This window comes from Myiozetetes cayanensis, unplaced genomic scaffold (genome assembly GCF_022539395.1).
Source record: "Myiozetetes cayanensis isolate MyiCay16 unplaced genomic scaffold, myiCay2020 scf35, whole genome shotgun sequence".
In the NCBI taxonomy this organism is placed as follows: Eukaryota; Metazoa; Chordata; class Aves; order Passeriformes; family Tyrannidae; genus Myiozetetes; species Myiozetetes cayanensis.
In genome coordinates, this window is record NW_026087577.1 from 1538133 (window position 1) to 1560384 (window position 22252).

A 22252-nucleotide genomic window follows, 5' to 3' on the forward strand; every position below is an offset into this window, starting at 1 on the left:
GTCAAAGTGTGTGTTTGGATGAAGTCCACCCATCCTGCTTTCTGCAAACTGGCAGCCCGTAAAGTTTGTGTGTGTGTGTGTGTGTAAGGAATCGGCTCATGGAAGCGATTTTCCCTGCACTGCTGTTTCAAACACGCATAAAAACAAATTTCACATGGTCCAGGCCACGGCTAAATAAGCCTGGGACTTGATCTCCCTTCGAGGTTTAAAGAATTAAACTTTGATACCATATCCAGGGTCTAACGCACCATCTGCTGCTACATTTTGTGGCAGGGTGGTTACTTGGGCAGGGATTTTTTGTCGCTGGATTTTTTTTTTCCCCCCCTCCACTCGGAGTGTTTAAAGAAAACGAAAACAAACAAACAGCCAACTTGTCTGGGTTTTAAACTGGTGCGTGCTTTATTCCCGAAACTGGTGATTCTTGTAGGCGCAGTGCCTATCTCGCCTATAAACAAACAGCCGCTCAAGGGGAGGAGAGGGAAAGTCAAACAGCGTAAAATAACTCGGAGTTTTCTACCCTCGCTCGCGAGCCCCGTGACTCCTTCCTTAGAAACAACGTGCTGCTTGTGCCCTGACTCAAAGCCCTTAAACGGAAAAGGACAATCTGGGAAAGTTAATCATAAACCATTCGGTAATAATGTCCCCAAAGGCAACCCCACTAACCTGCCTTGTAAATGTCTGGGCTTCTGATTTTGATCTGCCTCCTACCCACGTAAATACAGGAAACAAGGGCCAGGGAGGAGAATGGGGGACACAGAGCTGGGAAAGATCAGAATCAGGCCCGGGGGGTCTGTGTGGCTGCCTGAAAACGGGATTTGGGGCTCTTTCCCCAAGGGAAGCAGCGGGGAGAGGTGGGCAGGGGGTCCCGCCTGTCCCACGGGCACGGCTGCCTCGGGAGCGCTTTGTTTGTGCTCCTTTTAAAAATTAAAAAAAAAAAAAAATTAAAATGTAAGGACCTTACCTGGAGAAGCAGCTGTGTGGGAATGGATAAAAGAATTACCCTCCGAGAAGGAATTGCCCGGTTTGGGACACGCTGCACATTTCTGAGCTCACACACAAGGAGCAACTGCGGTTTTAATGCAACACATCCCCCCCCAAGTTGTTCCCCTGCCAAAGTCCAGCCTGTCCGATATTACCCCCACCAGGGACGAGTTTTAATTACGGGCAAAAGTGCTGTGAGAAGAGCCTCTCCGAAAGAAACTCCCCCTTTTATTTCTCTGGGGCTCGTGCTCCCGGTTTTATGGAAACGCTTCTGTCGCAACTTCATTCCTGTACCTGTGCTTGTGCTTTCCCACCCTCTTCCCCTGCCTTGAGTGGGAGCGACAGATTTCTCACCATCACGGGCTGTTACTTCCCTTCCTCCCAGACTAAATGCGATTTGGACGATGGTTTGGGGGTGGTTTTTTGAGGGTTTTTTGGGGGTTATCCCAGTTATACGGTGGTGACCCCAAAGCAGAGCCAGTGGAATCCGCACCAGCAGCTCCCGGGGTGTAAAATCTGCAGCAGCCGGAGCCCAGCTATCCCGTGGAAGTTGAATATTATTTCAAGGAGAGAGGAGAGGGGAGGGGAAGATCAGTCTAGTAGCCAGAATGTGGGTTCCCGAACAACAACCCAACTTTATTTTGACTTTCTCTCCTTCCAGCTTCCCTTTTCAAATGCACATACGCTTTTACTTTACAGGGGACCTAAATGCTTTATTAACTGCTGAGATTACAAACCTCATTTGGAGCTGGGGTTTTTAGCCAGAGTATACTTTTGGTCCTTGGAAAATTGCCCACATGTGTAACTTGTTTTTGCTTCTCCTCAGACAAGGAATTCCCCCCCCCCTCCCTCCCTCCTTCCCTCCTCACCACTTACGGATTTTTAACAGACGGCAGCATTCAAACTGAGAGCTAGCACAGGAAATGGCAAAGGTAGATCCTTCAGCTTTTAGGCTACAGAAACTTATTTCACTCTTTTTTTTCTTTTTCTTTTTTCTTTTTTTTTTTTTTTTTTCTGTAGGTTTCACTCTTCAGGAGGGAATTTTTGTTGCGCTTTCGTGCGTTCAGAAGGGGTTCCGTGACTGAAGTTTCTTTCATAAACCTCTCAGACCTGCCCTAAATGTATCATTCATAAAGCATGTTTTGCTTTATGCTGAGATTTTATTCCTGTTTCCTGACTCTTAAAAAAAACAAAACAAAACAAAACAAAACCAACCAACCAAACAAAAAAAATTCCCTTGTTGTGATTATCAGTATTATTGTTGTTGTTGTTATTATTATAATATTGGAATGTTTTATATCACCAAAAATAAACGCTCAGCCCTTTGAAGGCTGAGTTATCAGAATCTGGTCTCCAGACCCTCCATAGCAGTGAAGTTCACTCTCAGCTTTTATCCTGTCTTAGCTTATCCTTATCAGCTCCCAAACCTCAGCTGGGGAAGCGAATCTCCCGAAAGTCCTGCAGGTTACACCCCGCAGCCGTGTCGGCCTCTTGGGGCAAAGATCCCGCTGGAATTCCCTCAATCCTGCCCCTCTGGGCGTCAGGACTGGGGGGCAAAACTCCTCACCCCCAGATCTCCTCCACCTTCCCCATCTCAGTGATAAAGAGGCAAAATCGGCTGGAAGAAGTTGCCAGTTCTAATAAATTATAACAAAAAGCCTGGAAAAAGGGGTTAAATATGTTTCCGGTGAGAAATGGACCATCCGGTCTTTTTCTTTCTCAAACCAAAACTTATAAATCAGTAAAAAGTGGCAATTGCAGGGGCTTAAAATCTGCATATTTCAAAAATGTTTCATATTTGGTTGCTAACAGCTCAGAAATGCCAGCCCGAGGAGTTACTTGTAAAGATGGATTTTGGCAGTTGTGTGTTTCAAAGCACTATTAGGAAAATATTCCTTCTCTCCACAAACAATAAAGATTATTTATAAACAGTATCTGAGCTCAGAAGCTTCTGGTTTTCCATTGCAGGTTGACAATACTCTGAATTTTTCCTCACAGCCAAATACACTTGGCGCTGATCCTGCAAGCAGGAAAAAGTTTTCACTTCGAATTTTATTTTTAATAACTATTTCCTCTTCCCTTTACACATCACAACAGTCTGGTATCTATAATCAATCTAGTTCTCAAACCCAGCAGAACTCGCATATCCTGCCTCCTCTCTTCCAAAGATTCAGACTTTTGGACTCTGCTCCTTGAGTTTTTCTTTCTCTGAGTTGGTTTTTGTTGTTGTGGGGTTTTTTGTTGTGGTGGGGTTTTTTTTCGTGTGTGTGTGTTTTTGTTTTTTTTGGTTTTTTTACAAACAGAAGAGTTTTTAATTTAATTTCTGGTGGGCTTTAATTAAGGATTGAAACTCCAAATGCCTCTGGAATGTCACCCGGAGCAGGCAGCACTCCCAGCCAGAAGACCTGGGATGAAGCTGTAGTTTGCCTTAAGCCCCTCTCAGAAAAGGCTGCAAAGAGATGAGCGATGGGGATATGCATCAAAAATAAACTCCTGAACAAACGGAAACCTCCAGAGGAGAAAAAGCAAATGGATTTTGCAGCTCTTCTTGTGAGGTTTCCATTCACCAGGGATCTGAAAACCCTTGGTTTCTGCCTCACAGCCACGCTCCTAAGAGTCTTCTTGGTTTAAATTTATATACTACAGAAAATTATATACTCACATGCTGACACAGTTCATCATTATTTATAGGAGGCGCACCAGGATTTTTTTTCCAAGAATATATTTATTACAGGTAAGACACGGCCAATCTATCCAGCAAACAGAGAACAGGTGTTTTGCTTCAATTAACGTTCAATAATTTCATCTCTCCTTATTCAACACCCCGCTACCAACACGGCTGTTTATCCATCAGTTGTATAAACACATTTCCGTGAGCCAGGCGAGTTTAATCTCCACAACACACTTAAATCAGCCCTCTCCTTTCCCAAGCTCTCATAACATTTGCAGAGTCCCTCCGAATCTCTTGTGGACCAGTCTGATTTTTAAAAATCATTTCTGAAAGGCAATAAAGCCGAGAAATATGACAGTGTGAGCTACCAGCTCGTATTTCACGGCTGGTGACACAGGGTCTTTTCCTTTCAAAACCTCACCAACTCTTAAGGAAGTTTAAAGAAGGGGGTGGAAAAAAAAGGAAAAAAAAAAAAAAAAGGCTGTAGAAATGTGGAAAGTTGGAAAAACCAGGAATTATTCCCCCCTCGTTTCACACAAGCCCTGTTTGGGTGAGATGCACTGGAGCGAGCAGCGATCCTGCCCCGCTCTGCTCACACCCAGGGGATGTCTCTGCCTTCCCCAGTTCCAGGGGTGAAGGGCAGTCACTTTGGGTGAACCCCCCCCAGAAAGGAGAGCAGAGTTTGCAGGTCAGTGGCAAGTACTCACCTGCTGACACTTCCCCACGGGTGGCTTGGCAGGATCTGAACCCAGAGGCTGGAGAGGGGTCCCCAAGCTCTCCTCAACCCTCACCTTGGCTGCAGCCCGTGCGCTGGAGCCGCTTGTCCAGCACAGGGAGGGTTTGGAGCTGGCTGGGGGGGCTCTCGGTATCCAGATAGCTGCAAAAATTAGAATTAAATCTGACCTCCGGCATTAAGCTCCGGCTCTCCTTGCCCATCACCCCGACCCTCTCGATTTTTTTTTTTTTTAATGAAAATGGACAGCTTCCTAATTGCGCCTCATTTAGAGGAGCCCTGGTCCTGGACGTGGGGAAACGCGTCCCTCCATCAGGCTGCAGGGCAGATGCTGCTGCAAAAGCACCACTTATAGGAATAAAGGGAAATCTCAGGCTTTGGATGGAGGTTTTTAATCGCCTTCATCATCCTCCAGTACCAGTGAAACACCTCTGGCAGCGATTTCCCACCTCTGTTTTGTGTAGGCACAGGCACTCACACGGACCCTCGCACGGACCCTCGCACGGTCAGAGGGAAATGCGAAATAGGTTTTTCCTTCATTCCAGGCGGTTATTAGCACCCCTCACTGTTATTATTAGCCTGTTAATATCGACTTCCATCTCTCTACACTTCGGGAAGGATTCACCATGATTTATCCTTCCTAGAAACCTCTTTGCCCTTCACTTTAAATATCCTTCGGTGTGTTGGGGTGAGAGGGAGCAGGACGGAGGGGTAATAGATTAAAAGAGGCAAATTGATCCAGACTGTTACAGCTGAAGTCCAGAGGAACACTTTTGCCGTGGTCATAGAGAGCACCTTTTCCTTAACCAACATTTACGGGGCCATCGGACCATCTCGCAATAAACGGATGGATCATCAGAACTTGGTAAAACTGACCCCGTCTCCCCGCGTCGCTCAGGGCTGGAGCCGCACCGGGCTCTAACCCCGTGTCAATCACTGGCAGCCGGTGCGGGGGAAAAACCCCGAAATCGCCAGGTTTTGGAAAACACACGGAAAATCCGAGTGAGGCGGGGGTGGTGTGTGCCACGCACACGCACCGCGGGCACATGTGTGTGAGGTGCGAGGGGGGCACGGGCGCTGCAAACGCGAGGGATTCCTTCTTTGCCCCCTTTCTTTTCCACAGGCAATAAATTCAAGGCTATAAAAATCAAAGAAAGCTAATGTAAGTTTTATTAAACTATTTAACCATCACAAGTTTAAGGCATTCTGTAACAAAGCTGGATCAGTGGCGCACTGTATTTTACTAGCCTTGTAAACTTAAATGAAGGCTTCTGATTTCAGCAATGTGGGGAACTATTTTAGCTCCAGCGAAGCAACCCTGATAATGCCCCGAAACACGCGAACATATGTTCATATGCAGAGATATTTTTAATATATTTATATATATATATCTGTAGGCACGAAGTCGGAGGCAGGCTTTGGATGCACCCAGGGGCTGCAGCTCGGCAGCTCCCTGGACAAAGTTGCAGTGACACCCCCACGCCAGTGGCATTTTAAATTTCATATTTACCCACATTATTTTACCGTGTTAACGATCCATTTTCCCCATCCCAGATGGTTAATTATTTATAACACCCTCCCCACCACTCTTGCTACCTAGAGCCATCTTTTCCCCTCACAAAACCGCGTCTCTGCGTGTATTTATGTGTATATATGATTGCAATGAATGTATATGAAAACACGGCGAGGGGGGTGGGGGTGGTTTGTACTTATTCTCTGGTTTTCCCTATCGTACTCTGGAGCCCAAGTGGCAAAGAATAGCTTTTATCTCTATTCCCCCATGATCGTTATTAAAGGCAAAGCGAGCCCATCAGTATCTTCCTTTAAAAGAAAGAAGAAAAAAACCCACAAAAAACCCGACCCACACCCCCCCCCCTTTCGGACCCCTCCCCGTAATATTCCAGAGTAAACCTAGGAAGGGATATTTAGGAATATCAGCCCCCAGCTTTGGCCGTTTGGTGGCTTTTCGAAACTCCTGACGTTTTGCAACATTGCATAAACATAAAACAATCCATCCTTGATATGGAATGCAAGGGCGGATGACAGCGCAGCGCAGCCCCCTCGGCTTCGATTGATTTACGCCGAGACTGACGCTTTATCAGGCACACGAAAAAAGTTTGACCAATCATTTTGCTGGGAGCTCACAACACAGCAGCCCAACTGTACTTTGTTGGCTGGGAAGTTGGAGAAGGGGGTAGAGTACAAATCTAGATCTGTCCTATATATTTTTTTCCCTTCATTGAACCGTGCTTTGTATGATGTCTGAGAATGTCCATTTCTGGGACTCTTAGCAATTATTATGTCGACTCTATTATAAGTCATGAGAGTGAAGACTCGCCTTCAGCTAAATTTTCATCTGGGCAATATACGAGTTCCAGGCAAGCTGGGCACAATGAGCATCTAGAATTCCCCTCCTGTAGTTTCCAGCCAAAACCTCCAGTTTTCAGCGCCTCCTGGACTCCTTTGAATCCACATTCTTCTGGTACCCTTCCTGCCGTCTACCATCCATATATTCAACATCAAAGCGTCCCATCTGAGAGCAGGTATCTACGGAGCTGGCTGGATCCAGTACCCAGAGCAGAGAACCTCCCCGGGCAGGGATCTGTTAAGGCAGAGCCGCTGCTGGGCCGTCCCGGGGATGTCCATAAACAGGGAACACAGGAGTACAATTTAGAAACTTCTGCTGCAAGGGAAGGGATCGTTTCCAATCAAAGGCCCAGCTTCGAGGACAATAAAGTTTGTGAAGGAAGCGAAGACAAAGACAGGACAGATCAAAGTAAGTTATAAAAGTGAGGAAGTAAACAGTATAAAAGCTGGAGGAGGTGCAATAAAAGGGGACAATGCTGCGTAAAGTTTAAAATCAGGGCTTAAAGAAAAGTCTCAGCTTGCTGATGCCAACCTAAGGGGAGAGGTGGGGAGGGGAGAGGGGTGGCATTGTCTCTGCCGGTAAATAAAAATAAAAATAAAAATGAGCGTCGTCTCTGGGCTTAAACCGAGTCCAGAGCGGACAAAAGCTGGAGCGAGTCACCCTCTTTCCTACAGAGCGCTGGCTCCGGCAGCAGAGACGCTTTAGTAAGCGGGAGGAGAGGCGCGGGTGCGGGAGCTGGGGAAGGGAAGGGACGGGAAGGGAAGGGATGGGGGAGCCAGGGAATGTCGGGGAGAAGGGCGAGGGGGCGGCGGTCGAGGGAGAAGGAGGAGAAGGGGGGAAAGAGGCGAAATCGCCGAGGAAAAGTTCGCGGTGGGGGGGGTGGGAAGTGAAGAGCAGCGGGGGCTTTGCCGTGCCCGGTGCACCCCGGCAGGCGCGGGGCCCCCTCGCTCCCTCCTCAGCTCCTCCCGGGCTTCGGTGCTGCTGCCTGGCGTCTATTCCTCGGGTTTGCTTGTGTATTCGTGGGTTTAATTGTTTGTTTGGTAAATGCGACCATTCCCGGTATGAATATTTCAAAGCCACGCTCCTTCCTAGTAAAAAAAAAAAAAAAGGGATGGGGGGGGCCGCTTCCAACTTAATTAGCTTTTATATTAGCTTTTATTTGTAATGTAGCCAGATTGGGGAAACGCTTAAACTTCAGCATGTGCTTTTTCGGAGAGCTGGCTCGTCCTTCCCCCCCCCTGAAATATAGAACAAGACTCATTCGCCTTGAAAATACTTAATAACACTACCCAGGAATGCAATTAATCGCACTGTTATTAATACTAATGATAATACCAGTGATGCTAATAATAACAATGCAAGGGCGTTTGAGTGAGACAGAACCAGCATCTCCCCCTCGTGCCGGTCCGGCTGGTACCTGGTTTCCAGCTGAAAGGTAAAGCGGAGCCAAAGCCCGGGCTTTGGAGGGAGAGAGAGAAAAACTTGGCTTCGCCCTCCCAGTAAAAATATTTTGCAGGGAAAGGCGAACTTTTCCAAACTGGCAGAGCAGGAGCCCCCGCCGAGGGTGCAACTCCTCGGAGCGCAGGACGCGCTGACAATTCTTTTTTCCCTTTGAATTAACGTCTGTTTTCTTTTCACTCAACGTGGAAGAGTTTTTGCCATGGCAGCCATAGGATTAAAAATACAGTATATTCTCGCCCCTGTGATTTCCTCCCCTCCTTGTGCAGGATGTTAGGGTGACATTTATTTTTTTTTTCCTATCATTTAACTCGCACACAGACACACAGGCGCACACACACACACTCACACACTCACACACAAAAAGAAAGTCCTATTCTATTGTACTGGGCAGAGATCCAGAACAAACTGCAACCGTGAGGTGAATGATTGGAGAGAATTAAATATCCAGGTTCTGTGCTCAATGTCCCTGAAATTGAATATATAAAAATCTTGTCCAAGAAAACGTTATTAAGTTATAAGTAAGTGCAGGGACCCGCGCTAAGAGGATGCTGTGTGGTTTCCATGGCATGTGGTTACGATGCATATTTTGTTTTAAATAATAGTTTAATTTGGGCTGATGTTGAGAGCCTGCCAGGGCTGGAAGACGAAGCTGTTTCGCTGAAAGTCCTCCCTCCGATTTCCCTGACTCTTTCAATTTTTGAAAGTATTTCTTAATAATGAATCTCTGCCCTGTGTATGGCACAGGAATCTGTTAAATTATTCGCTGGATTTTAAAGAAAAGACGTGCCAGAACCGCTTCCCATTCGCCTTCCTGTTTAGGGATTTGTGTCTAGTGAGTAGATAAAGCAACATTGGCATTTAAAATGTATTTTAACGATCCAAAATATGACCGAAAAATAAACCCAAACCGAATAAAAACCTGTTATGAAGCACAGCCCTCCACTGCCATTAAAGGATGGGTAGCAGGATTAACAGTATCAATTATTAACAGCTTTCTTCCTCTTTAATATTTAATTCTGCATATTAGATCAAGTCAATTACATTAAGGAAATAGCCGTGCAAATTTGTAAGAGGCAGTACTTACAGGGGAAGATTAACCGGATTATTTTTTAAAAATATTCAATATATTTCATTTTACGTGGAGGAAACGTTGCAGTGGCGTGTGTGTGTGTGTGTGTATGTATTTATAATGGTCCATTTAATTGGTGTAAAGGTTTATGGCTTCAGTCATAATTTCAGAGGAGGCAAAGGAAATAAAATAGAAATACGTGGTGTGTCCATAACCCTCCGTTTTACTCTTTCCCGCCTCTCAGTTACCCCACGGGCAGCCAATATTTGCATGTGATTAGTGAACGTTCTATTATTTACCCTAAACCCACTTCACCTCTGGGTGCGACCTTCGCCACTCTGCTGTCTGTGGGGGTGGGTTTTGCCCCAAAATTGTTGTCTCCCCCCCCCCCCCCTTGAATAGACTAATTCCTGGAATGTCCTTTTTGCAAGATTCCCACGTAACTTCTCCCACCCGCGAGCGTGACGGGCAGCCCTTTATTTATTTTCTGGCTGCATTTCCAGCCCTGCAAATGTCCGTGTCTCTGGATAACACTGTCCAGATCTCCGGCAGCAGAGTCCATGCAGCCCTCAGAGGATGTTTATTGTATCGAGACCGTTTTTTGCCACATTGCAAAGGAAAAAAAAAAAAAATGGGCAGGATTTATGAAAGGTTCCTCCAGCCCTCCTCTCTCTGCCCTTTTCCTGCGCGGCGTGTCTGGAGAAGTAAATCTATGGACACGTGGGGGAAAAAAAAATAGAGATATATGTAATTTTCGCCTTGGTTTCTTTGTATCGAACGTGCAGATGGGCGTTGTGACAGCCTGGAGGTGGATGTGGGTGTTTACCTGGCACGGAGGGACCTGGGGGAAAGCGGGAGGGGAGGGGGGGAGCTCTGGCACGTGTGTACCCAAACATACGTGTGGGCACCCAAACATACGTGTGGGCACGGACACGCGTGTGCAGGGACACGGCTCTGAGCTCACACAACACACCCCCACGTGCCCACGGGTGTCCTCCCCCCGGCTCCCAAACTCGGGAGGGACGGGGTGCCCGTGGAACTTGGGGATCGGGCCCCCCACCATCTGTGCCGGCCCTGGTGATTCCAAACGATTTTCCCGCGGCCTCCCCCCCTCCTCCCGCTGCAAGGCAGCGTTCCTCGAGCCCTGCATATGCGTGTGGATAATCTTAATATCTGATGGCGTGATTAAAACCTTCTGAGGAACACTCGGGGGCTGCACCGTATTGATCTTGCTGCTTTTCTTTCAGCCAACCCAGCCGCCAGCTGGCTGCACGCCCGCTCCTCCCGGAAAAAACGCTGCCCCTACACCAAATACCAGACCCTGGAACTAGAGAAGGAGTTTTTATTCAATATGTACCTGACGAGGGACCGTAGACACGAAGTGGCCAGACTCCTCAACCTGAGTGAGAGACAAGTCAAAATCTGGTTTCAGAACCGAAGGATGAAAATGAAGAAAATGAACAAGGAGCAGGGCAAGGAATGAAAAAGCAGAAAAGCAGCACCCCCCCAGCCCCTGTGCCCCTCTCTCTGGGGTTCTGTGGCACTGCAACCCCCCTGTAGTGCTGCCAAATCCCCCCGAAACGAGGGAGAACACCCCCCCTCCCCCGTTTCCCATCTCCACCTTTGCATGCGAGATGTTGCTTATTATTATTTCTTTTTTTTTTTTTTTTTTTTTTTGAATCTTCTTAGCATTGCCACTTAGGAGGCAACTCAGCCAAAACTGCAGCTCCTCTTTGGGGACACACGCTGGGTTTTGTTTCCCTTTTCTTGTTTTCTTTTTCTCTTTCCTCCCCCCGCCCCATTTCTCTCTTTTCTTCTCCCTGCGGTGTAACCCAGCACAGGCTCCTGTTGGAGCTGCAGCTTTCCCTGCTCGCGTTTTCTCCATGGAAAGCAGGACGGTAAACACAACTGGCCACAAAAAAACCAAACCCCAAACCCACCACGGCCCAAGTCCCCACCAAACCTCGCTGTCTTTATGCACGCCAGGACAATGATTCCCTATAAAACACACCCTCACCCGCACTCACGGGCGCTCACACGCACTCACACTCACGCCTTGAGGTGGCCAAGCAACCAGACGATTTAATTAAACTACTGCAAGGCAGACACATTCGTAAGACTCGCGTTTAATTGCACCCAACAAATCATTTTCAATTCACCAACTTTATTCCGGGGTAGTCGGTTAATGACAGCCCAACTCCCAACTGGGGCTTCCCCCCTTCCTAAGCCCTTCCCCCCCTCCCCTTTCCCTGTTATTTTACTTTTTTAGCTTGTTTTATTCTGCGGAATTTTTATTTGAATCGTGCTGTGGCAGAAATGTGACTTTGACCTGAAAGCTTAGTAGGATCTTTACAGGCAAACCTCCTCATCTGGTAGTTTTATACTGGGTCACTTGGAAGAAGAGAAAAGACGGGGAGGGAGGCGAGAGAGAGTGTGTGGGGGGCACTCTCAGAGCCGCATTGTAAATTATTTAGGAGAAAAAGGGGCGGAAGAACCCCTGCCAACTTATTCCTAACTTTTAGAGAAGAGGAAGAATGGGATTTTCTAGTTAAAAAACTACCTTAGTAGAGCTATCAGGGAGGGGAAGGTTGTGTTCTTAGCGCTAGATATTTATAATTTATTGTGAATTGACTTTTCCTAAAGCAGTAGGCTGTTGCAGAGATAAAGTGCCAACCCCAGCCTGTGTGTATTCCTTCCCCCTCCTGTTTGCTGAGTCGCTTTTAATACTTGAATGTCGGTGGGGTTTTGGTGGGGTGGGGTTGGGGTGGGTTTTTCTGAAGCCCGAAGAGAGCTCCAGGCGTGTTTTCCGCTGCCACCCGCGCCCCTCCGGGCCCCGGTGCCACCGGCGGGGCCTCCCCGAGGAAGGAACCTCGTCCCACGGGTGGCACCGGGGGCTCCTCTGGCTGCCCCCCCCCACCTTCCTCATCCTCATCCTCGTCCCGAAGAGTCACAAATATGGAGCTCGGCGGTCTCGTGTCCTGCCGGCCGGAGCTGCTCTCCCATCTGACAGATCCGCTGGAGGTTTCTCCATCCCGCGCGGGCGGGACTGGTTCCCCTTTATCTCTGTAAGACTTAACTTTGTTTTGGGAAGGGAGGAGGGTGGGAGGGAGGGCCGGGTTGGGGGGGTTAGTTCCAGTCGATTATATGGTGGGTATTGTAAACTGTGTTCGTGGTTGTGTTTCTGTGAACGTTGGAGCTCGTTTTCTGTTTCTACTGTGGCTTTTGAAGTATGCGCAGAGTTCTGCAGTTGATAGTGGATGGAAAATATCGAAATAAACCTCTCTCGTTTTCTTCGTGTGCAAACTTTGTATATTTAGCTGCCAGGAGGCTTTCTAGGAACAAGGCGAGTGGAAGGTGGCTTGTTTTAATAGGGAGCTTGGGGAGGAAATAGAGAAAAGACATTTTTTTCTGCCGTGTATCTGAAGGAACCAGCGCAAATCCGTGTGCAGGAGTGACTCGTGTATGCTCTGAGTCAGGTTTGGTGAGAACACTTTTATCTGCTCAGCAGAGGTTGCTCTGGGAAGAAGCGATAGGCAGATTGGCGTTTTTGGGAAGTGTTCCTGCTTTCCACCCCCCTCCCACCACCACCCAGAGATAAGAATCAAGTAGCTGCCCCTCTGAAATTTCCACCACTTCAAATCCTCTTCACGGGGTAAAAAAAAAAAAAAATAAAAACCCTTCCCCTGGACAAGAAACCAGAGTTTAAGCGTTTAAGACCATTCCTCAGAAAGTTGGTCGGTTTTTGGTGGTTTGTTGGGGTTTTTTTAATGCCTGGACTTTCTCGTGTAAAACTTTCCACGGTCGAAGTGGCTCCTTGGGGGCTTCCCAATTTAACTGTTCTCTTGCCGGAGGGAGTTCAGTGTAACCAAACTTCACTCTGCGTCCCGAAACTAAATTAAAGAAAAGCTGTTTTGGAGGCATTTTGAGCTGCGGAGTTGGTGGCAGCAGGATCCTTTCCCTAAAGTGGGATTTACTAAAAGAAAGAAATAAAAGAGAAAGAGGTAGTGGGTCGAAAAATACGTTTCAACCTCGTTTAAGCTGGGCAAAAAAAAAAAAAAAATCCAGTTTTGTTTGGTTCTTCTCTAGGATGGATGAATTTCAAATCTGCTCCTTGCTGAGCTGGTTTATTCCTGGTGTCTCGTGCTGAGTATGGACTTGCCTAAATCCTCATTGCTATATTTTCCAGAAGCGTTTCCGTGAGTTAATTGATGTTTGCAACCCATCGGCCAACAGGAGTTAGAAATGTTTTTCACTTTCTTTAGAATTGTGGTAAAGAGCGGATATTTTTAAGATGACAATATAAGGTTGTTTTTAAATAGAATTTAAAATGTTAGTTCATTTTATTAGGAAATATGCTTACTTAAAAAAAAAAAAAAAAGTTGGAAAAAATGTTTTCTGTAGCATCAGCCCGGATGTATTTTCCAGAGATGTTTAATGCTCCAGAATAAAAATCGATTTTAGAACAACAGCACCTATATGTCATTGTGTTATACTACTTCCTCTAAAATCTCAGAAATGTTTTCATTGTCTTTTCGTGCTCGTTAAAGTGTATTCCAAGAATTCTTTTTTGCTTTGGTAAAGAAAAAAAAAAAAAAAAAAGCCCAGAGGAAATGGAAGTAACTCCACTCTGGAGTAGCAAGTGTTTCCCGGGTCCCACACAAACTTGCTGCTCTCCCAAGTCTTTTATTCGAATTATTTGTGCATTGTGAAATCGGAGATGGTGACTCTCCGGTTACGTTGCTCGGTGGTCGATTGTTTGTTTGCTTGTTTATCTGTTTGTTTTTGAGGGTTTAATCCTCGCCTTCCCACATCAGCCTTTGGGGACGGGGAGGGGTGAAAGGCGGGTTTGCTTCCTTTGCTTTATTTCCCCTTTCGCCCAAGGAAAAACTTGGCTCAAGAAAAATTAGAAACCCAAAACAAACAGTGGGAAACCCCACCCCGCTTTCCCTTCTCGGCTTCACCTCGGATTTGACACGCGGTTCCTTTTTCCAAGGGCTCAACCAGCAATTCCTATAATTCCGTCTCTAAATTCGTTTGACGTTTTATTGCTCATGAAGAAATACAAGTGCTTGGAAAGTGCGTCTATCTCTATATTAAACAAAACAAAACAAAACAAACACAACACAAACCAAAACAAATCCTAAGACCTGCTCAGCCCTGCAGGAAGCAGGTAGTGAGAAATATAACCAAGAATCTCTTTCCACTAATTTTTAACATAATGGGTGCTCTAAAGGGCAATATTTCACTTTTTCTTTTTTTTTTTTTTTAAACCTTTCTTTGGGGCAGCTCTGAAAAGAAAACAAAAGAAGAGGAGAGATATTTGGAGCTTACAGAGGGAAGAGAGAGAAAGGGAAGTAACTTGTCATAAAAAAAGGAAAATTCAGTGCAGTGTGCTGCAATAAAAGAATATGACCGCTATAAAACTTTATAGGGTATAAATTTCTGAAGGTTAAGGAACTAAACGGCTGTAAAGGAAACAGTGCAAGAAAACTTTCAGGAACTCCTAAATTACTCCAACGACTTGGGAATGTGGGGAAACCCAACGTGTAAATGCTTTTGCTTCTGTTTCAGTCACAAAGTTCTCCTCTGCTTCTTTTATTTATTATTTTTTTCCCCTAAGGGAAGGGGTAGTTAAAAAATAAGGTGGGGGAAAGAGAAAAGGTGGGGAGGGACTTTTGTTAATTTATTCTTCTCTTGCAGATGCCGTGAAAATCCAGCGCTCTGGATGATTCCCTTTGTTCTTTTTTTTTTTTTTTTTTTTCTTTTTTTTTTTCTTCTTTTTCCCCCCCCCCCTTTTTTTTTTTCCCCTTTAAAGCAATTCCAGGCCACCAGAATTCCAAGCCACGCACACACCACCAGCAGCACCACGCACACAGGCAGCCCCCACACTCACACACTCGAAGTTCTGGCGAGACGTCTGGGCTGGGGAAGCTCTTTATGAGTTTACAACCCTGGCCTTCCCCCCTCCTCCCCGACCCCCTCGGCAGCAGAATGACCAATTGTTTAGTCTCGGAATTTGAAACAATAGCGGTTTTCAAAAGCAAACCCACTTTGCCTCTTTTATTGCCGCGATGGTGAAGCTTTAAAAAAAAAAAAAAAAAAAAAAAAAAAAACCCCACCAAACAAAAACCAGCACTGCGAGTCGGACAAAAAAACTCGTTGGTTGATTTTTTTTTTTCCCTCTTTTTTTCCTCGCTTTCAGGGTTTTATCTCCCCAGGTCCGAGCGGGTTTTTCCCCCCCGGGTTTTTCTGCTCCCCCCTCGGTTTTCCCAGGGACCTCCTGCAGTTCCGCGCGTGGCCGCGAGGTGGCGGCGTTGCTCCACGCTAGACGCGCGTGCCCCCCCGCGCTCCTGCGCGGAAAGTCCTTGAGTTCATGATCGGGGCCCTGGATGAACCCACACCCCCCCCCGGCATTAAATATAGGGTTAATCACGGCCCTTTCCCCCCGTTTTATACCTGACATCTCTTTTCCTCCTCCTGGGTACATTATCCGAGGCTTAAAATAATAACAATAATATTAATAATAAAAATGTTTTTTAAAAAAATTAAAAATACTGACAGCACCGGAGCGGGGAGGAGGAGAGAGGTGGGACGCGCATCTATTTGGAATGTTCATTTAGAGAGGGAATTTAAAAAAAAAATAAAAAAAAAGCAGGTCGGGTTTTGTCTTCCACTGATGCGGGTGGAGGTGGGAGGGCGGCTTAATTAGCCCAAACCCGAAGATTTGCGTTTGCGGGACTCAAAAAGAGAGCTTAAAGATTTTGGGGAGGAAGGGACGCACAGAATCAGGATTATTTCCCCCCCCCCGGCTCTTTACCTTTGCCGTATGGGTGACCTGTGCTTCCTCGGCTCTATGTTTTATATGTTTTATAATTCCCAGCCACGGCCGAAAAAAAATAACCCCCACCCAACAAAAAGGAGCATCTGCTTTTTGGAAGTAAAATGGGTCATTTTTGGTATAGCTGCTCCTTCTTTTGGCCATGCTGCTGCTCTTTGCCCAAGATCATCACTTAATAGGTTTAAGAATATTTTTAAACGCTACAAACCAATAAATTAATCCAAAAGGCTCTTTAACCACCACGGTTTGGGATGCACATAAATACATCACTGATGCTGTAGCAGTAATGTCAACTTTTAAATCCATTACTCCACTTTTATTTTGGCCTTTGTTTCTTCGAAATTGCAGGAGGAAAAAAATAATTATTCAGACATTCTAATCCTTCCAATGAGGTCGGAAGAAAAGATGGCAATAATTCCAACGCAGGTTTTCTCTCCAATTGTTGTGAACGGGTATTTTCTGACTAAATGTTTCTCCGAAGTTCCATCAGAAAACACTCCCGTTCCCCGATAAGCTGCGTTCTGGGGGAGAATGGAACAATTTAAAGCCATGCAAACAAACCAGATTGGTGCGAGAGGCGAACTTTCGGCATCTCCAGACTCTGTTTAAATGCTATAAAATGAAATACGAAGGTAAACAGAAAGAGAGGAGGGAAACGAAGAAAAATCTCGCCCTTGTGCATTCAGCAAAAGGCAGAACAGTGAAAACTTCAGGTTTGCCCAGGAAAGGATTTGGGGTTCTTTTTTTTCTTTCTTTCTTTTTTTCTTTTCTTTCTTTTCTTTTTTTTTTTTTTTTTAAATCCTCTGAATTCTAATAAATCCTTCCTCCACTGGGTATTTATAAATTATCTCTCACAGACACACACATGGCTCACTCACACACATCCCTGCTCGCTTTTTTTCTTATAATAGAAACATTTTCCTTTCATCAGGAATCCGAGTAGAGTAGAGGAATGATTTAAGATCAGCCATTGATTTCTGGGGCATTGGTGAGTTACCATCACATCATGACCATAAAATTCTACTGCACTTGATAAAAATGTTAACTTCCAAGAACAACTTCGCTCCCCGCCTTCCTGGGTCCGGGGAGGAACGGGAATTCCTGCAATTTTTCGCTTTACAAACTTCAGTAGATGGGATTGCGGCTGTAAATACACATGGAAGAAGAAACTTCTTTTCTGAAATTACTTTAGTCGATTCAGTTGTTTGGTTTTTTGTTTGGTTTTTTTGGGTTTTTTTCCTTGAATATTCCAGCATCCAGCATCCCCACGCCAGGCTGCAAAGCTCTATTTACTTCTGTGCACCATTTCGGGGCTTTTATGTTCAAAGATGAAACCAAAATCTGCTCAATCGACAATAAAAGTGTTGGGAAAAATAAAATGTTAACTTGTCTTTTAGGGGGGAAAAAGCCTTAATTATTCCACTGCAAGTACTCCAGCAACAATAATTACTTGAAAAGGCTCTTAGACTCGGCTGAAATTATCCCTACACAAAATAAAGGAAACGTATTTACTTAAATTATTTCTCTAAGGATGGTTTTAAAGTTTTATTCCGTTACTATCCTTGTTTTCTTTCTTTCTTTCTCTTTCTTTCTGCCTTTCTTCATTCCCTGCCTATTCCCACTCTTGATTTTAGTGGGTTTTTTTTATTCCCAAAGCCCTGGCAAGACAGACTAACAGAAACATCCCAACTTTTCCCTCTTTTCCATGCTGTGGAGGTCGAAAATTGTCCCTCAGCTGAAGGCGGGCAGGAGTGGAACCCTCTTTAATTCACCTTTCTCGTGGCAAAACCCGCGCAGAGGGATGCAATGGGAAGCACCAGAAATCCACCCAGGGCAAAAGGGAGAGGGGGAAAAAAATTTAAAATAGAGGTTTAAAAGAGTGTCTTTAACTCCTCTTGAAGGTGGAAGGGTTGGAGAATAAAGCTGGCATTGCGAGGGGCTTGCAGGAGCGTCCTGGGGGTTCGAGAGGCTGGGGCAGAGCTGGGGTTGGGAGGGTTTGGAGTCGTTATTAGCTGAAATACGCCTCGGTAATATTTGCTGACTGCGATAAATGAATTTGAAAATCTACCCCCTGTGTGTTTAGACGGTGGAAAATTGCAGCGTTGGCATCTTAGGGGTAAGTTTGCACCGTTGTTACCAAATGCCAATAAAACAGAAAGCCTCTCTCCCCTCTCCCTCTCGCTCGCCCCATCCCCCGCTTCTCCCCGGTTTTCATCTCCAAGGATCGGGCGAAATAAAGAAATAAATGGGAGTTATTGAGGAGCGGGTGAGGTGGGGAAGGACCATCGGTTACTGACCAGAGAGGTTCTGTTCGGGAGGTGATAAGCCACACAATACTTTTAGTTCCCAATCATCCCCAACCACATCTTGAGCAAGTCCTCGACGGGGGAGGAGGAGGAGGAGGAGGAGGCAGGGAAGGGGCTGCGGGAAGAGACACAAAAAGTCAATGTTATATATGAAAAACTATAATCATTTTAATTCAATATTGACACCTCAACATCTCGCTGTAATGCGGACGGGTCCAATCGAAACCTCTGGTTTATAGCAGTGGAGGAACGAACTCGTAAAATCCTAACGGCTTTTATGTAGTGCGGTATAAACAACAACAACATCCCCGGCTTTATGGCGTTTTATAGTTTGTTAAACAGTTTACAGCCTTTTTTGGGGCTATTACAAATGCAATTCCCTTCATGTGATAGTTAAACCTTTATCAATAATAAGGAAATTGATCATTAAAATGTTAAATATGACTACCTCGTTTGTTTTAAAATATGTTTAGGGTAAGAAGCTGTATGATTTGATAACTTGTATTAAAATACCAATTACATTTATAGGACCTTTTAAAACTGGTAGCAATTAAATCGTGTTCTTTTACAGTTTTCCAAAGCGACCCTGACATTTAAAAAGGCTAAAACTGCCTCGTTAAAATTTTGAAATTAACGACTCCGAGCGCTTCTCTTTAATTTTCCAACACTCCCCAAAAATCAATCTTTTGGGTGGTCTAGGTACGTGATTTGTTGTGAGGCGAGTGATATCTCATTAATGTAGGTAGTTAAACATATTTAATCCGTATATTCACCCCACCTCCTTCTCCCTTCCCCTCTCACTCCCTCTCTCTCTCTCTCTCTCTCTCTCTCTCTCTCTCGCTCCCTCTCCCTCTCTCGCTCCCCCTCGCTTGCTTTTCCTTCTTTATTCTCTCACACTCTTCCTTTCACAATCATGCGGTGCAGAGTCCGTGTGGAGTAAGGAGAAGCCAATAGGATGAGGTTTTGGTAATAGATGCAAATGATCATGAAAAGACACTGCAAAATATGAAACAACTCATTTGCGCTGAAGTAAATCACTGAAAACTGTTTATGAACTGGCATCTCTTCTTGGAAATGTAAAGCGAGAACTCTTTAAGTGGCGATTTTTTTTTTTTTTTTTTTTTTTTAGGGGTGGGGGGGAGGAAAGAATTCAATATCATGCAGGCTTAGAGTTTTGATTATATCCTCCTTTTATATTCCTGGAAATCACAAACTGTCGTTGCTTAGCATCTTAGCGCTTTCTTTTTTTGCTAATAGATTCCCGTGGTCTGCTTTGGGTGGCTTCTTTTTTTTTTTTTTTTTTTTTCCCTTTTTTTTTTCCCCCTTTTCTTTTTTTTTTTTTTTATAAATTTTTTTCTTCCTCCTCCGAACCAAACATTCTTATTTAAATTAAAATGAGCTCTTATTTTGTCAACTCACTCTTCTCCAAGTACAAAACCGGGGACTCCTTGCGCCCCAATTACTATGACTGCGGGTTCGCTCAGGACCTTGGGGGCAGACCCACGGTGGTGTACGGCCCCAGCACGGGGGGCACCTTCCAGCATCCGACCCAGATCCAGGAGTTTTACCACGGAGCATCCTCGCTCTCCAGCTCCCCTTACCAACAGAATCCCTGCGCCGTGGCGTGCCATGGGGACCCCGGCAACTTCTATGGCTACGACCCCTTGCAAAGGCAGAGCCTCTTCAGCGCCCAGGAGTCGGACTTGGTGCAGTACACGGACTGCAAGCTCGCTGCCAGCGGCCTCGGAGAGGAGGCGGAGAGCTCCGAGCAGAGCCCTTCTCCGACCCAGCTTTTCCCTTGGATGCGACCGCAAGGTGAGGCGAGATGGAAAGGACGGCGAGGAGGCATTTCCTGAGCCCATAAAGTAGCCCCCTCGCTTTCTTTCTGCCCCTCTCGGCTGCTCGCTTTCTTTCGCTGCCTTTTTCTTCCCCGGTGACTGTATTTTACTGCTTTATGGGGGTAAACTTTTGCACTTGTAAATTGCTTTATAGTTTAATTACCCTGAAGGAGACCTTTTCTTCTGGGGGCTGAGTGAGCCGGGCTTTCTGTGGAAGGAAGCGTCCTTAAAGTTTATGGCACTTTTATAGCCTTAAAAAGCCCCTTCATTTTTGTTTTGCGTTTGATTTGGGATTTCGGTGGTGCTGCCGGTTCTCCGGGGCTGCAGCTATTTATTTATTTTAATTTTATTTTGGGGGGTTGGGGTTGTGGTTTTTTTTTTTTTTCTTTTGCGGGGGTCCCAAAGTGCCGGAGTCTGTTGTTGTTGTTGTTGTTGTTGTTGTTGTGGCGGTGCTTCGGGTAATAATAAGTGTGCAAAGTGCAGGCTGCTCGGGGTGGGCTGGTGGGTGACCCCCCCCCCCCCTCCTTCTCCACCACCATCACCCCTTTCCTTTATAACCATCTTCCCTTTTAAAATATCCTCCAGGAGCCTTTCCCTCGCCCTCTTCGCTTCCTGCCTTTGCTCCTGCGAGTCCTTTCTTCCTCCCCCTCCCCGCCTGCGTGTTGTGAGTGTGTGCGAGCTGTGTGTGCCTATTCCCGAGCCTGCTTTATGTATCTCTCAACCTCCTTCTCCTCTTCCCCTCTCCCACCCAACCTTTGCAATTCCCCAGCAGCCGCTGGACGGAGGAGGGGGAGGCAAACCTACAGCCGCTACCAGACGCTGGAACTGGAGAAGGAATTTCTATTTAATCCCTACCTGACCCGCAAACGGAGGATCGAGGTCTCGCATGCCCTGGGATTGACAGAAAGGCAGGTCAAAATCTGGTTCCAGAACAGGAGGATGAAATGGAAAAAGGAAAACAACAAAGACAAGTTTCCCAGCAGCAAATGCGAGCAGGAAGAACTGGAAAAACAGAAAATGGAAAGAGCCCAGGAGGTGGACGAGGAAGGGGAAGCACAGAAGGCGGACAAGAAATAAAAGGATTTTTAAGGACTGAAAGGCAAGCGCTGCTGGGGTGGAAGAGCCCCCGAGCCCCACGTTAATGGCAGTTAATGTAAGGGAGGGGTGGGGAAAAAAACAACAATGCATAGAAAAGAGAAAGGAAAAAAACCCTTTTATTGCTGTAAAACAATATAGCTGTAAGCACCACTTTCCTGATTATCCTTTGATACAATGAACAGTATGCAAAAGTGATCGGGAGGTCTCTCCTGCCTTTTGCCAGTTATTAACTAGTGGTAGTGTAACGCAATAGCTTATGTAAAACATGACTGTGAAATTTTCTCTCTCTCTCTCTGTCTTTCTCTCTCTCTCTTCTTTCCTGGGGGGGTGGGTTGGTTAACGTAGCTTTCAATGCTATAGGAGTTACGTGAAATTACATTTGTGCACTTTTTATTTTATTTTATTTTTAATTTTTATTTTCCACCTTTTTTGTTGTGGTTTATCTGTATGTACAAGAGGTAGCTATTGAAACAAACATCCCAACAACATGAAACTGCCTATTTATGCTCTAGTTATCTCTCTCTTTCTCTCTCTTCCTCTCTTTACTTTCCCTGCTGTTCTTTTCCTTGGTTCGGTCTTTTTTTTTCTTTTTTTTTTTCCCCAATTATTAAATGTCTCTTCCAAAAAAGGGAAAAAAAGAAAAAATACCAGAAAAAAAAGCATTTTTCTCTCCTTTAGTTAGCATGCGCACAGTGAAGCAAGTTGTAAAGTGATCTTTAGGTTAACTGTGAAAAAGAATGTATACTGTATACGTGAATTACTTTATTGGGGGAACTAATGATATATTTTGTTGTTCTTTCATCACTTTGTTCTATTGTCTAAACCTGGAAGCGGCGGAAGAAAGTTACAATAAAGTTTACAAGCGAGAATTCCGTGACATCATTCTTTT

At 45.5% G+C, this 22252-nt stretch overlaps 3 protein-coding genes across 4 annotated transcripts in view; 2 read left to right on the plus strand and 1 right to left on the minus strand.

The window, feature by feature from the left end:
• SNX11 (sorting nexin 11) overlaps window positions 1-22252 on the minus strand; it is a 393545-nt gene that overhangs the window by 106397 nt on the left and 264896 nt on the right. The window lies entirely within an intron of this gene.
• HOXB9 (homeobox B9) lies at window positions 6654-10766 on the plus strand. The gene is made up of 2 exons (XM_050327978.1): window positions 6654-7161; window positions 10531-10766. Exons 1-2 carry the CDS (start codon window positions 6654-6656, stop codon window positions 10764-10766), a joined length of 744 nt encoding a protein of 247 aa, XP_050183935.1.
• On the plus strand, window positions 19780-21393 carry HOXB8 (homeobox B8). Of its 2 annotated transcripts, none has more exons than XM_050327979.1 (2): window positions 19780-20242; window positions 21038-21393. In XM_050327979.1, the coding sequence occupies exons 1-2, from the start codon at window positions 19822-19824 to the stop codon at window positions 21340-21342; spliced, it is 726 nt and encodes a 241-aa protein (XP_050183936.1). In that variant the 5' UTR covers window positions 19780-19821; the 3' UTR covers window positions 21343-21393. The 2 variants fall into 2 exon arrangements, with proteins under 2 accessions (XP_050183936.1, XP_050183937.1); XM_050327980.1 differs by having other exon boundaries at window positions 19822-20242; window positions 21035-21342.